The following is a 16,285-nucleotide window of genomic DNA, read 5'->3' on the forward strand; positions in this document are numbered from 1 at the left end:
ATGCAACGCGCGCTGTGGTGCAGAATATAAATTGCCATGTGGGATCATTTTGATCTCATATTGAAAATGTTTGGAAAAAGGAGCTCTTGATCTCCTCTTACAAACATAATTGCTTGCCCATTAATGTGGGCAAGTATTGAGAAGTCCAAAGTCTTTTTTTTTTTTTTTTTTTTTTTGAGAGAAGTAAAGAAAAATTAAAAATGGAAAAGAAATATTTCAATAATAATATTTTACATCATCAAATAGTAAAGGCATAGTTTTTAAAAATAGTAATGGTAAATTAAAAATGGAACGAAAATATTTCATTAATAATATTCTACATCTTCAAATTAAAATGGAACTGAAATTAGGTAAAAATATCACTGCATTTATATTCTAATTGACTAATTGACTTAAAAAAAAAAAGAATAATAATTGACTGAAAATGAATCTAATATTACTAATTGACTGAAAATATAAAAGGAAATGAATATTGATAATTGATTGCACATTTAAAAAAATGATTCATAACTGACTAAAATTAAAAAAAAAATTGTCATATCATTGCATTTTAATTAAAAATGGAATGGAAATTAAAAATTAGAGAAACATATTTCAATAATAATATTCTACATTATCAATAGTAAATGCATATTTTAAACAATAGTAAAGGTAATTTAAAATGGAACATAAATATTTCAATGATAATATCTCATCATCAAATAAAAATGGAATGAAAATTAGGTAAAAATATCAATGCATTTGATATTCTAATTGACTAATTCACTGGGAAAAAAAAATTGTTTGAATCTAATATTACTAATTGACTAAAAATATAAAAGGATAACTAATTGAGTGATATTCTACCATTATATATTTTCACCCAAGTAACCCGTCTTGATGGAGTGAAGGTGTTAGCTCTAGACGAAGATGAACAAGATTGTATTGCCACTACCAATGTCGTCTACAAAAAGGTTTCAATAATGTCTAAATATAATCAGTGATATTATGTTTTTTTTTTAAATGAAAAAATTGTTATATATCTAGACAAAAATATATATACCTTCCATACAAATGAATAATGATAGCAATTCATTTCTATAACTGAGTTGTTAGAGAACGAGCACATTTGTCTAATTTATGAAAATACTAAACAATGATAAATAAAATCTTCAAAGTTATAGCACCGCATGCGTACATCTAGATATTAGCTATTCATTTGAGCAATTATTTGCACAAATTCAAGCAATGATAACATCAAAATCAAAATATATAAACGATCCAAACTATATCTTTAATTGTACTATATAATATTTGATGTTCTAATTTAAATAATTATATATCTCTTAATATATTCTCAATATATTACAACAAACCTATTTCGTACATCGCACGTGTGCAAATACTAGTTAGTGAAAAAGCAAAATGACCTCTAGCTATTCCCATACATGCAATGGGTGGGGTTTCAATCCTAGGTGACATATGCCACCTAAAAAGGGAAAATATTATATGTGTTTTCAATTTTCTTCTACATACAAAATTTTGATGTAAACATTTGTATTGGGATCAATATGAAAAAGTAGTTTATCAAGTATCCTCTATATCAAAGAGTAAAATTTATAGAGCAGGATTCGAAAGAATGTAGAAATATTACCATTTTCGTTTTTTTTTTTCCCTTAATCATTTGACATTTGCAATCTTTCAATTTTTTTTGAAAGATTATAAATGTGTTATCATGGGATCCACTTTGTAAATATATTATTATTTATATTATATTTCAAAATTAATTATTATTTAATTATTTTAAAATTCATATTTTGTTTGAAATTTATATTTTTTAAAAATAATTTTGAGTAATTTAATATTTTATTTTTGTTATTTTTATTAATTAAAGAAAATATTTTTTTTTTGTGTGATAGGATGGGAGAGTGAAACCAATTTTTAAAATGAGTTTGAATTGTAAGGATGTAGAGTAAATAATGTTTAATTACAAATATGGTGAAATAACAATGATAATTTATTTCTAAATGCGAGAGAGTATTTCATGGACATAAATAGGCATTAGCAAAAATGTCAGAAATTAAAGGAATCAGTATTAAAAGAAGATGATGCATCAGTGGCGAATTTATTTTTATAATAACATACAATTACAATTAATCCATTCATATATGGAGGATGAGGAAAAAAGTAAATGTGATAGGGTGAAAAGGAATATACTTAGTATTAAAGTATAATTGCACAAATATTAATATAATTGCCTAATAATTATTATGGTAATTAAGCCAAACATGGATCACTGGATTTATTTTTATAATAATTACAATTATATTAAATTGTTTCTCTTTTTTTTTCATATTTATTTTAATAATAATATAATTACATAAATCATATTACATATTGATTTTTTTAAAATAATTATAGACAAACGAGTCATATATTATTCAATTAATTGAGTGATACTTTTACATTAATTTTATAATCAAATTAATGCACATTTTTAAATATTATAATTATTTATAATTTCATTTTTAATTATATTATCTAAATCTATAATAAAAAAAAAATTTTATCCGCACGACTAATTTAATAGTCAATATTAAAAGAAGATGATGCATCATGCATGTGTGGCAGTAAAATAAAAGGGTATAATTGGAAAGCATTCCGGAGAAGACATACACAAAAGCCTTCCTCTACAACAATATATTCCTCCATTATAAAAGCCCTAGCTAGCTAGCACCCATTTAAAAGTATTTATGTACATATACAAATCACAATCTCATAGAATTTGATTCTGATGGTATAAATTGATCTGGATCACCCTACATCGAGAATATAGATAATATAAATATTAAATTATTTAAATAGAAAAATGAGACACAACATTTTACATAGATTATCTTACATTAACGTAAAATAAGACACAATAATTTAACGCAAAAAAAATAAATCGTAATTTTCAATTCTCAAGTTGAAAATGTATATGGCCAATTGTTTTATTATTATTATTATTATTATTATTATTATTATTATTATTATTATTATTATTATTGTTATTATTGTTATTATTGTTATTATTGTTATTATTGTTATTATTATTATTATTATTATTATTATTATTATTATTATTATTATTCACGTTCATACATTAATTCCATAAATTTTGTGATTGGATGCATTTAATATAATTTCTTGATTTGTGAATTTTTCTACAAACAGATTACATGTCAAGTCAAAGGATTAACCGGAAGTAACATGCAAATAGATTTTATATACTGTATGATTTTTTACTTCAAAATGATTCAAGTGTAGAAATGCTTTAATTCCATTTTACGAAAAAAAAAAAAAAAAGTCATTGAATGACAAGGGGAATTCGTAGTCACCACTTGAAAGGCGTGCACTGAATAAACTCTCTATTCCTGTGTAACAGTGCGCAGATAAGGTATTGATTAGAATCGAACTTGTAATTTTGAAGTACGAGAATCATGCTCTACTTATTTGGTCACTCTTTTTGGAGAAAAAAAATAAAATTAATTGATCCTGCACTTGTGATAATGTTATAAAAATTGACGAGTGAAATTTAAACGATGTCAAAATCATCCCAAAAATGTGAGGATGTTACCCTTTTCAAATACCTAAACTGAACATTTTGGTACAAAAATTAAATAAGAGGGGGTCAAGGGGGAAGCAATGAATGTGGCTTTGTTTACAAGTACCCATCACTACCCTATTCAATTGTATGGACTCATCTACCACATCTCACCCAATAAATCCACCTTAATATTTTATTGCTACCATTCATGGAAGTAACATGTTACACACTCCCCCCACCCCAATCTTAATATTAATAAATTATTAATATCATAAAATTTATACATATTATTATAAATTTTTTCATGCGAATTGCTAATATTAAATAACTAATTTTTACAATGTATCTCTCAGTATATAATTAGTATAATCTATTGGTCAAAATTATTACGTAACATAATTCGCTACACGCCAATTGTCAATATGACCAAATTGTTAAATTAAGGCTACGTTTAGAGTTTTTTGCACTTTTGGTCCCACGACTATAGTGATACTATCAGGATTGATTCGCGACTATAGTTCACGACTATTATTTTTGTTGCAAAAATGGTCCTTCAGGCCAATTTTCTGTCAAAATCTCACCGGATAAAAAATTTCTCATTTCAAGTAGAGATAAAATAGATATTTACATTGACCTTACAATCTCAGACCGCTATTGACCTCTTATTCAGACCAAAGTGAGAAAAAATCAAACCAAAAAAAAAAAATCATTTGCCAGAGACGAAAAATTGGGTTTGAAAATGGCAATTGATGTAGCCATTATGTTTTCCTTCAAAATAAAGAAGATGAAGATCGGCAATGGATGACGTGTTGAAGATGGCAATCAATGTTTTCCTCTTGTTCGCAGATGGGTTGATGAGATGAGAGCAGATTTGGGTTCGTCTTTGGCAATTAATTTTTTTTTTTTTGGTTTGATTTTTTCGCACTTTGGTCAGAATAAGAGATAAACAGCGGTCCGAAATTGCAAGGTCAATGTAATTGTCTATTTTATCCCTGCTTGAAATGAGGAATTTTTTCTCCGGTGAGATTTTAACGGAAAATTGGTTGGAATGACCATTTTTGCAACAAAAACAATAGTCATGGATTAAAATTGCAAGGCTTAAAAGTCGCGGATCAATCTTGATAGTGCCACTATAGTCATGAGACCAAAAGTGCAAAAAAACTCGCTACGTTTATTTTTTGGATGCTACTAACTCTATTACAATGTAGTATCTGTTTATAACTACTTTCTCAACCTACTGAAGCACCAAGAGCCAATAACGTCTGTGCACAAGGTGCTTGGCACTCGCTACGTTTATTTACTTTTTTTAACTTTTTAATTTTAAAAAATAGAGAATTTCTATAGGTAATAAATGCAAATGAAATGAAGATTCCAATTTATTTAATTTCCATTCTTTCCCCAAATTTTAAAATACTTTGTTATATTCTTTTTTTTTTTTTTTTTCAAAATTCCAAAATGTAAAATCCAGAAAAAAGATTTGGGGGAAAAGTAAAGAATTTATTTAAAAAATAAAATAAAATTCTTTCCCAATAAGGCCATTTCCTATTAATTCTATCTTCTTACCCTACCTATCTCCCTCTTTTCCTCTCTCTGCAAAACCAAAACCTCCTGAAAAGTGCAATGGCTTAAGACTATACTTTGCGGTAAGTACTACACATTCTTCTCCATGCAAAACAACAAAAGAAAACATTTTTGCCATACCCTTTCTTAACTTCACTCAAACTTTCCATTTTCAATGCTTTTGGGTATACTTCAAAGCTTTTTTGCTTTGTTCTCTTGTTGAATGCTGGGAAATTTTGGTGTAAAAAATGTTCATTAAAATCTGCTAAAATTCCCGCATTTCTTCGTCTGCTATAAAGCTTTGAAGCCATGGCTTCAATTTAATTTAGTTTATGTCTAAACTGTCGCATTTCTTAGCAGCCTAACAGAGCCGAAAGTTCTAATGTGTACTTCTGGCCTTCTGGGTGCTAAACTGCAAGGCAACGATACAAAACGGTGTCGTATTTTGTTTCAGGAAAAAGAAAATGAGAAACAACAACATAAACTTTCTACTTGTACCAGAAATAGTTAGACCCAGAATTTTTTTTTTTTTTTTAAATAATTTTATTCAATTTAATGACATTTTTTTTGGGTCTTGTATTTTGTTGTATTATGTGATAATAAGTAATAATAATGCAATTAGCATATATGAAGGAAGATTCTTTCTATACTAGGAATTTAAAGCATTGTGAAATATTTGGTATGATTTTGTTATGTGGGGGCTGGTGAATTAGCACATAATGATTCCACTTACCTTATGGTGAATATTTGGTGTGATTTTATATTACATTACATGTTATATATTGCATATATACCAAGATTTTGTGAGAAATGACCCAAATGATGTTACAGATGGATAATGTTTGCAATTTTGCATACTTAATGTGGTTGTGGTCAAAGCCGTTTTGATATGTTGTTTGTGTATGTGTGATGGTCTTATAGAGTTGGTTCTTTGTATTGTGTTTTTATTCCAGAAGATGAGTGTGGTTGAGGCTGGTTATTTGGACGGGATTGCGAACGGGGTGAATGGCTGTGACATTTTCCCGGACTTGCTCAACATTCTAGATTTCCCGGAGGAGAGTTTGGAAGGAGATGACTCTGTTGGCGATTGGGATGCTAGTATGTTGCAGTGCCTTGGGCCAGTCCCTTCCGATGCTTTGATGGGATTGTCCCCCGTGCACCAGGCCAATGTTGACGATGGCCCTTTGAGAATGGCGCTCAAGTCGAAGGCTTTTGTGAGTTTTGATTAATTCTTAGCCTCTTTATTTGTTTGTCACCCAATTTCCTCGTGCTTTCTTCGTTGTCTATGTTCTTCTTCTGGGTAATAGATATATCCTCTTTTTTTCATATAAAAGGAAATTTTTTGCATTAGGAGTACTAAACCATTCTCCAACTTAGAACCCAACAAAATCTTCTCGGAAGATAAGATATGTATGTTGTTGAGGGGAATAATAACCTTTGATCACTCAAAATCTAAAAAACAACAAGAAAAAGATGTATACATTTGCCCGTGAATAAAGAACAGAGAAAATTAGCAGTTTGTTTCTCAGGTTTTTAACATCATGATTTTAAATATTTTACTTGTAGTGCTTTCTTTCTTTTTTGAAAACTTGCAACATTGTAGCCCACAGCCTATCGAGAACATGTGACATGTTGTGGGAAAGAGAAAAGAAGAAACAGATAATCATACAGATTCATATTGAATAGTTGGGTGGTGGAATATCCTGTCTGCCCCGAGTGATTGAAATAGTGGTTTTTAACTTATTCAAAAAGCATAGTGGCTTGGTTTTTAAAGAGAATGGCAATATCACTACTGGGTGACTGACAATCACAGCCGTCTTGTCTTATCTACAGGAATTTGGCCATAATTATAAACTTAGGATAATTTTGATTAACTCTACTGATGTTATACTTAGTATAAGTGCACTCTTAGATCACACCATTGGGATAAAGTCCGGTTAGAAAAGTAGTCTTGAACATAGAACCGAAGGTTCTTAAAAAGGCTTTACTAGGTTTGTTAAGTAAGGTCACAATTTGAAGAGAGTCAGTTTAGACCTCTTACTCAGATTGGCACTTTCGTTCCGGTCTAAACGTTTTGCGAGGGAATCACTACGGTGTCTGTGAAAAGACCTCTTCTTCTCCTATTTGTTGCCTTCATGAAACGATAAGGCAGGGTCAATGGACTTTTTCTCTTTTGGAAGAATTAAAAGACTGGATTAACTGGTGGGGTGATACATCTATGTAATTCAGATTGCGATCTGAAAGCAACCTTGCTTCATGAATAACGAGAAACGGATTGGAAGATTTAGAATTTATCTTTGATCACTCATTGTTTACTTGTCTAGTTCTTGATTTCCTTTACTGTCTTGCTCGACCAATATAGGTGGACAGCTCGCCTCTTCAAAAGGATAAATTGAATTATGTCCAAGAAATCACTGGTGCGGCGCTTCTGTACCCGAGTAAATATTTTGATGCCCAACAGCCTGGTGTGTTCCAGACACAAAGCCCGGTATCTGTCCTCGAGACCAGCATTTCCTACTCAGGTGGAAAGACCGTGCCGATCAAATCTGACATCACCATTCCAGTACGAACACGGTCCAAGCGGGCACGACCAGCTGTCAATCCCTGGATTCTCATCCCGCCTCTATCTTCTACTGCTGCATCTAAAAAGACTTCAAGCGGGGCCGGGAAAAAGACAAGAGGGGAGAGGAAGATGGCAGTGAACGATGATGGATCAGAGGTCTGCAACAACGGGGTTACTCCAGATCAGGCGTGCTCCTACCTAGTTAAAAAATGCACACATTGTGAAGTTACAAAGACGCCACAATGGAGAGAGGGACCAATGGGGCCAAAGACTCTATGCAACGCGTGCGGGGTTAGGTACCGCTCGGGACGCCTATTCCCAGAGTACCGACCAGCAGCTAGTCCAACGTTTGTTCCAATGCTACACTCCAATTCTCACAGGAAGGTCGTGGAAATGAGAAGGAAAGCTATTCAGGAAGCAGCGCCCATTGTCGAGGATTCTCTCAAGAGAGCTGCAGAGACGAGATGTTCTGCTTTGCAGGATCTCGATTCTTTTAGCCGTGGGTTCGCTCTAACACACTGAGAGCCTACCAAGCACACTTCCTTCTAGTTAGGGACTTAAAATCAGGGTTTTTTCGTTCGCTTTCAAATATTTTATTATCGTGTTCTTAAGGCAGATCTCGTGCTAATTGATCAACAAGTTGTGTACAAAACGAAATGAAGTAAAAGATGAACAGAGCAAGGGAAGAAGAAGAAGAAGAAGACGAATGGTAGAAGAATTCTTCTGGTGTATAATCCAGAAAATATAATTTTATAAACCTTATTATTCTCTTATTCATATTTCTTTTCCCAAGTTATTAGCTTCTATGGGGTTAATATTTTAATTGTTATGGTGATTTAGTTTCCCTTGTAGCTACAATACACTACTAATAGTAATTTCTTTTATTTATATATTATAGGAAAAATTGTAATTTATGTCCCTCTATAATATGCTAATTATTCATGTCACTCTTAAATTATTAGTGGTGTAAATGTTGTCTTTCATTTTCAAAATGGTACATATATTGCCTTACTGTATTGTACGGGAGGAAAATTGAGGGGCAACATTTACACTGCGGGAGGAGCAATATATGTACCGTTTTAAAATTTTAAAGTCAACATTACATCATTAATAATTTAAGAGTGACATTAATAACTAACATATTATAGAGATGTATAAATTACAATTTCCCTATATTATATATAGGGGTTGAATCATGTAAAAAGAAAAAAACATGATTTCCGTGAAAATCTATAAACGTAGTATCACTATTGAGGGACAATATTTAAATTACGGGAGATCTAATATATGCACCATTTTAAAAATTGAGAGACAATATTTAAACTAATAATTTAAAAATGATATTGATAATTGACATATTATGGGGTGACATAAATTATAATTTCTTATATATTATATTTTAGGGATTGAATCATGTAAAAAAAGAAAACATGACTTCTGCGAAAATCTATAGACGTAATATCACTATTGAGTATTGTCCGTCACACAACATCTATGATCTGTGGTCGTAGATTCAAAAGAAAATGAAATAATGTTGGCATAAATAATGGTAATTAAATAAGTAGATCCATGATTATTGAGGATTACGTCAAATCTATGGCGGTAGATAAATTCAAAATGAAAAGAAAATAACAGTGGCATAATGGTAAATAAGTAAATTCAATGATTAAGGGTTACGTCACGACAAATATATGGCGGTAGATTCAAAAGGAAAAGAAAATAATGGTGGCATAAAGATGAATAAGTAAATCTAATGATTAATGGACAACATAATAGAATTTATACTTGAAAGTCTCCCATTGACAAACTGACATGAATTTTTTAAAAGTAAAATTATTATAAAAATCAACTTGGCTTGAAAGCTTGCAAAGTTTGTCAGATTTTTATTTTTTAAATTATTATTATATTATTTTGTTATTATATAATATATATTGTAATGTGAAAGTGAGACCGTTTTTAAAAGTCTTTTTTTTGGATGTACCGTTTTTAAAAGTCTAAAATGGCCTTTGCAACATATAAAATAAAATAAAATAAAAAACTCTCAAAAGACCGCAAATCAAGATTAAAACTCAACAAATCACAGCTCATAATTCAAATAAATTAAAAGTTCAGAGTAGACCACACGTTCTCACTTAAAGGTCAATCGTTATAAAGTATACCAGGGCGCACAATACTCTGTCCTGCCCAACGAAGTTGTTTTGTTAAGTTGCGTGGAGAGTTGACGCGACGGACACCGTTTTATATGTATCATGTTAAGAGTTTATGTATATTATGCTAATAGTTAAGAGTTTATGTGTTTATGTTAAGAGTTTGTGTATTATGATAAGAGTTTATGTGTATTATGTTTAGAATTTATGTATATTATGTATTATGTTAGATTATGCATATTATCCTTTCAAAAAAGATTATGTGTATTATGTTAGGACTTTATGTGTATTTTATTATACAATTATGTACATTCTATTATATAATTATGTACAATTGAAACATGTGATTTTTTTTAAGAGTTAAGAATTTGTGTATTATGTTTAGAGTTTATGTGTATTATGTTAGGGGTTTATGTGTATTCTATTATTCAATTTTTTTTTTTTTGGGTATACCCAAGATTTCCACCGTCGGACACAATGACTAATCCCATCGCTGAATTGTAGGCACCTCTTTTGAGTGGGACAACTGGCCTGGAGATTTGTTCTATTATACAATTATGTAAATTCGAAACATGAGATTTTTTTTTTAGAAGTTAACAGCAGAAACATGAAGCAGAATTTCCAAAAGAATAAAAATAAAACGACGTCGTTTTGGGCCAAGGCGCATAATGCATTATGCGCCCTGGTGCATGATATAATTTGCCCTTAAAGATGGAACGTTATGCTGTGCAACCTTGTGCACCATGCAAGGTGCACACGGTTTCAATTCATAATTTCTATACTATAAATTCATAATTTCTATACTGTAGATTCATAAAATCTATACTGTAGATTTATAATTTCTAAACCGTAGATTCATAATTTAAATATAGTAGATTCATAATTTCTATACTATAGATTCATAATTTAAATACAGTAATTCATAATTTCTACACAGTAGATTCTAATTATGAACATACAGTTTTGTGATTTGTGAATACAGAGTTTAACAATTGGGAATATGAACATCAAAAATTATGAACTTAGAATTCTGTAATTGTGAATATAGAGTTCAATAATTACGAAGATGAAGTTCAAAAATTATGAATATATAGCTTTATAATTATAAACATAGAACAGTGTGCACCATGCATGGTGCACACGGTTTATGGCAAATTATGCTGTGAGCACGTGCCCACCTTGCAAGCTGGGCACGGTTCCATATCAATAATTTCTATACTGTAGATTCATAATTTCTATACTGTAGATCCATAATTTCTATACTGTAGATTCATAAAATTTATACTTTAGATTCCAATTGTTGAACTCTGTTTTCACAAATCAGAGAACTATATGTTCATAATTTGATAACTATACAGTTTAGAAATTATGAATTTACAGTACATATATTATGAATCGGCAGTATAGAAATTATGAATCTACTATATAGAAATTATGAATCTACTGTATTTAAATTATGAATCTACAGTATAAAAATTATGAATCTACAACATAGAAATTATGAATCTACACTATAAAAATTATGAATCTACAGAATAGAAATTATGAATCTACACTATAAAAATTATGGATATGAAATCGTGCACACCTTACACGTGCTGACAAATTATGCCCTGGAAACGTGTTCACCATGAATGGTGAACACGGATCCAAATGCTGCCGTTTTTACGGAAAAAAAAATCCGCTAATGTGGTGTTAACGGCGCGCGTTTGGTCAGATTATGAATTTTCTGTTATGAGATTATGAATGTACTGTAAATTCATAATCTCATAACAGAAAATTCATAATCGCATAAAAGAATATTTATTAAATTATGAATTTTCTGTTATGAGATTATGAATTTACTGTAATTCATAATCTCATAACAGAAAATTCATAATCTCATAATAGAAAATTCATAATCTCATAATAGAAAATTCATAATCTCATAATAGAAAATTTATAATTTCATAACTACACATTCATAAACCAATGTAATTATGAATGTGCAGGCATGGATTTATAAATGTGCAGTTATGAAATTATGAATTTTCTTTTTATGAGATTATGTTGAATAAGCTTGCGCAAAGAGGAAGTGAAACCGCAAAATGTGAAAATGAAGAAGAAAAGTCGTGCGATTAATTAAGGAAAAAAAAAATTAACGGTGCACTGTTACCGTTTGAACCGTGTTCACTATGAATGGTAAACACGGTTTCATGGCATAACGATCCACACGTGCTCCCAGCATAATCTATATATATATAAAGGAAGCCGCAGTTCAGCCAATCAGATTTCAGCAATTTACAATACACTAGAACGATGTCGTTTCCTCTTTTTTTTTTTTTTTTTTTTTTTTTCAAATTGATAATTCAAATTTTGCTCCTCCCGCCTGATCTAATTGTAATGAGAGACGTGTGATTTTAGTCCTAGGTTTTAGGATATTGGATATTATCTACTACCTACTACAGAGTTAGTAGTCTAATTTATTTAGGTAGCGTGTAGAAAAACCTAAATAGGTATGGGAGTGTTTAAAAGTACAATTATTGAAATATTTTATACACTTCTCAGCTTACTTCTACGCTTATAAATACACTCACATTCTAAGCTTGGATATGCAAACACAAAGCTCTGCAAAATAGATTACAAGTAGGAATATCAGAATTTGAAGATTAAGGTACTGATGTGAGTTTTCTGGAGTGCAGTGTGGTAATGTCTGGGCAATTTATTGTTGGAATGCAGCTTCATCCTCAGCAGAGCACCAAGGCTATAAGATTGCGTTGTGTGCGATCTTATCTTGTGACTGAAATCAAAGATGAACAATTAATAAGAAGTCAGGAATGCCTATTTCATGACCAAGAGGTTTGTAAATTATAGCTTAGCATGCTTTGTAATGTTATTTCTTACCCATTTTACCTGACTGATATCTCACCTTGATATTTTTGGGTGTGTTTTAAATATAGGGTGTCTTCATCCATGTCCACATACCTAAGGATATTGTTCCAAAGTATAAGAACATATTCAAGGAGGGTAAAGTGTATGCCATTAGAAGCTTTCTATGCATCACTAATTTCTTCAAATATAAAACAAGCAGTCACCGTTACCTGATCAAATTCAAACATGATACTCTGGTGAAGGAGTACAAGCGTGTTAATTTCCCAAAAACAATGTTTCGCTTCAAAAGTTTTGAAGCCATACTTTCAAAACAAGGAATTGATGAGAAAGTGTTGATAGGTTAGTGTTAAAACTATTTGTTTCTAAATGCAGTCACTTTCAAAAAAAAAAAAAAATGCAGTCAGTTTACAACAAGAAAAGAGATGTTAATCTTTATTTAACTAATATACTAATATGATGCTGTTTTGAAATACAGATGTGATTGGTCGTATTGTGGAGATATATTCACCACTGGAGAAGACAATAGCTGGGAAAAAGAGTAGGCTTATTGACTTTGTGCTTGAAGACTCTTGGTATGATTCTTTACTCTATTTCTAATCCCTAAGTTTGACTAATGTTGATTTTATAATTTTATCTTAACCATTTTCTGCTGTTTTTAAAATCTTTTGTAGTAAGAAGCAAATTAAGTGTACACTGTGGGACGAACATGTAGATCAAGTAACTCCTTACTTCCACTCAGCTGCTAATGATCCAGTCATTGTTTTGATTCAGTTGTGCCGACCTAAATTCATGGACAATGAGTGCTATGTATTTATTTTGTTAATTTACATCTATATTTCTACTCAGTTTTATCAATGTTTGTATTGACTAAAATCATTTTTGCAGATGGTGAAGTACGTATTTGCAGCTCCTTTGGTGCTACTCAGCTTTTTTTCTCACACTCTTGCAAAGAGTTTCGTGAGTTAAGGAGCAGGTCAGATTCTTTAACCTCTTTTTACTGTTATTCTAAAGAAATATAAATTTTCTGTACTAACATACATTTTCCTGATTTCTGTTAGTAGCTATAACAGTTATCATACACCTTTACTGTGTATAGATTCTGAGTCAAGGCTATCTGATACTTATCTTGGGCGTGCTGTGCGTGCTAATGATGTGTTGATTACTTCTATTCAAGATATGTACTCCAAAAATACAAGTAATGTATTCTGCAATGTCATTAGCTAAGTTACTTATTTACTAAGGTTCAAGACCATTTACATTAGTTCACCTTTACCTTTTTTCGTTAAGTTACTTATTTACCTAATTATTACTTGCAGCTAGGGGAGTATTGGGTGGCAGGACGAATTGTGGACGTAGAGAGTTTAAGTGACTGGTATTACATCTCTTGCAAGAGTAATTCTTGCAGGAGAAAGGTTGTTGTTAATGGTGGTATGATGTACTGTGGTGGCTGTAAAAGTTCCTGGCATGAGGGAGTTGTGAGATATAGGGTGATTATACGTGTGGCTGATCAAACTGGGGATGCTCCTATGCTTCTATGGGATCGTGAGTGTGCAGAGTTGGTAGGTGTTTCAGCTGGTGATTTAAAAGCTAAGTATCCAGAGGTAGGTATCAACACTTAGACAACATAGATGGGTATTGAGGATAGTAGTTTAAATATTCATGTGTTTTTCCTTTAAATCTTTGTAGGGGAATAAGTGTATTCCACCTGAGCTAGGTTGTTTGCGGGACATGTCTATGTTGTTACGTGTTGCTATGAAGAAGGAGCAGATAGAGAGTTACTATTTTGCTTTCACCGTCCTAAGGATTTGCAGGGATGAAACAGTGCTTACCCAACACTGCTCAGGTCTTTCAGTTGCCAGTTTAGAACCAGAAAATGGTTCTGTTCATGAAAGTGGTTTTCAGGATGGGGATGCAGATGGTGATGTAGGTTCAGAGGTATTTCTGTAAATTATGTTTTGGTTAATTTTTAAAAAATGGTTTTATTTATTGTCCCTAATCATATTTCGTTTAGGAATTTTATGGTAGTGATGATGAAGACTGTGTTGTGGTGGAGGATGGGTCTCAAGGTTTATCTATGGACAAATTTGCTGGCTTGGATGAGATTGAAGATGGTTTAGGTGTTGGTGCTGATGATGTTCCTCTCAAGAGGTCTTTGTTTAAAGACTTTGAGAATGTTGGTACATCGAAGAAGGCTAAGGAAGTGGTGGTGAAGAAAGAAAAGTAGTCAGTTCTACTGGACAAGTTTTTGCTGGTTTTGGTTTTTGGTTTTTGTTGGTTAGGGCTAAAAATGTGCATAGGCTGCAATTTACTGCTACCAAGTAGATCCATTCTACTTTCCTGATTTGCTCTTAGTTTTGTGAAAGCTGCATTAGCAGCATAGCCTAATGTACTTAGCTTTAGCAGTAGCAGTTAATGTTTCTTAAGTGTGTACTAAGCCTTCTAATGTGTAATATGCTACTTATGATTATAAAGTCATATTTGCAATTAATCTATTAATCTAGACAGAGCAAAACATTCTCATACATATTGGAGGTATACATAAAAGTTTACAAGTAGACAGTTTGGCACAGTACAAACCAGATTGATAAGAGCTGGAAAAAAAGGGAACTTAAACTCTATGTAATGTAATTACTATATATTCTAATGTGAAGAAAGTTAGAAAGGAATGTCATAGGTTTCTACATTAAAAAAAAATGGCATCAGATTCCTGTATCATCACTTGCCACTATTTTTAAGTGTTAGTATTTGGTCAAATATAGGAATACATGAATTATCAACTTATGATGCCCAGGTAAAATTTCCAGTTAACTTACACAGAACAAAACATTCACATACATATTGAATCTATATATAAAAGTTTACAAGTACACAGTTTTGGCCACCTCAAAAAAAGTTAAAAAAACATGTAACATTTTAAAGACCAGATTGATATATATATATATATATATATATATATATATATATATATATATATATATATATACTAAAAGCAATTAAGGGAAATATTACCATTTGAGCAGAGTGTTGGCTGTGTGTGTTTGAATGTTCTGTGAGTATCCACAATTTGGAAGTCCAGTGTTATGGATTATTGACCAATCAAATGGCTACATCACTGTAAACAAATAATACAAAGCCCATATTAGTCATACCAGTGAAAGTTAAGTAATTAAAGAAACCATAAACCAAATTCCTCTTGGCTATGAATTCTTGGAATTTTTTAAAAATGTGTTCAGATATATTTATTTATGAAGTGCTGCTTCATAGCATGTTTATTAAAAACAAAGTTTATTTCAATGTACATGAAAAAAAAAAAGCAAAAAGTATTAAGAACATGGGCATAATTACTATTTTTTCGAATCAAACAATTTTCCAGAAATTTTTAATTTCTTCATGTTTAAAAATTATGCATGTATACTAAATGGCTGAAATTTGAAGCTAGGTTTTCGCAGATATTAAATAAAGTATGAAAAAAGTGGAAAGTTGTTAAAAGTGCGTTTTACCATACGGATATTGTAGATCTGTGGTAGATCGGTGCTGCTTCTTGCTTTGTGTGGTATGAATTTCGCCTTTGGTGTT

At 31.2% G+C, this 16,285-nt stretch overlaps 1 protein-coding gene and 1 long non-coding RNA gene across 2 annotated transcripts; one reads left to right on the forward strand and one right to left on the reverse strand.

Moving 5' to 3' along the window:
* Positions 1 to 5,125: 5,125 nt before the first annotated feature.
* LOC109162240 (GATA transcription factor 11-like) lies at positions 5,126 to 8,586 on the forward strand. Its single transcript, XM_019310960.1, has 3 exons — positions 5,126 to 5,211; positions 6,082 to 6,342; positions 7,491 to 8,586. The coding sequence occupies exons 2-3, from the start codon at positions 6,085 to 6,087 to the stop codon at positions 8,211 to 8,213; spliced, it is 981 nt and encodes a 326-aa protein (XP_019166505.1). The 5' UTR covers positions 5,126 to 5,211; positions 6,082 to 6,084; the 3' UTR covers positions 8,214 to 8,586.
* A 3,819-nt stretch (positions 8,587 to 12,405) lies between these two features.
* Positions 12,406 to 15,814, reverse strand: LOC109162241. Its single transcript, XR_002051048.1, has 3 exons — positions 15,719 to 15,814; positions 12,747 to 12,802; positions 12,406 to 12,617 (listed from the first exon to the last, which is right to left on the reverse strand). It is a non-coding gene; the product is annotated as an uncharacterized LOC109162241 (long non-coding RNA).
* Positions 15,815 to 16,285: the final 471 nt, after the last annotated feature.

This window comes from Ipomoea nil, unplaced genomic scaffold (genome assembly GCF_001879475.1).
Source record: "Ipomoea nil cultivar Tokyo-kokei standard unplaced genomic scaffold, Asagao_1.1 scaffold2928, whole genome shotgun sequence".
NCBI lineage: Eukaryota > Viridiplantae > Streptophyta > Magnoliopsida > Solanales > Convolvulaceae > Ipomoea > Ipomoea nil.

What these genes read in the sequence shown, in the direction of transcription:
- LOC109162240 (XM_019310960.1), top strand. Translation starts at nt 6,085, where the DNA reads ATGAGTGTGGTTGAGGCTGGTTATTTGGACGGGATTGCGAACGGGGTG. An exon ending in CGCTCAAGTCGAAGGCTTTT is followed by an intron (nt 6,343 to 7,490) that starts GTGAGTTTTGAT and finishes CGACCAATATAG; the next exon opens with GTGGACAGCTCGCCTCTTCA.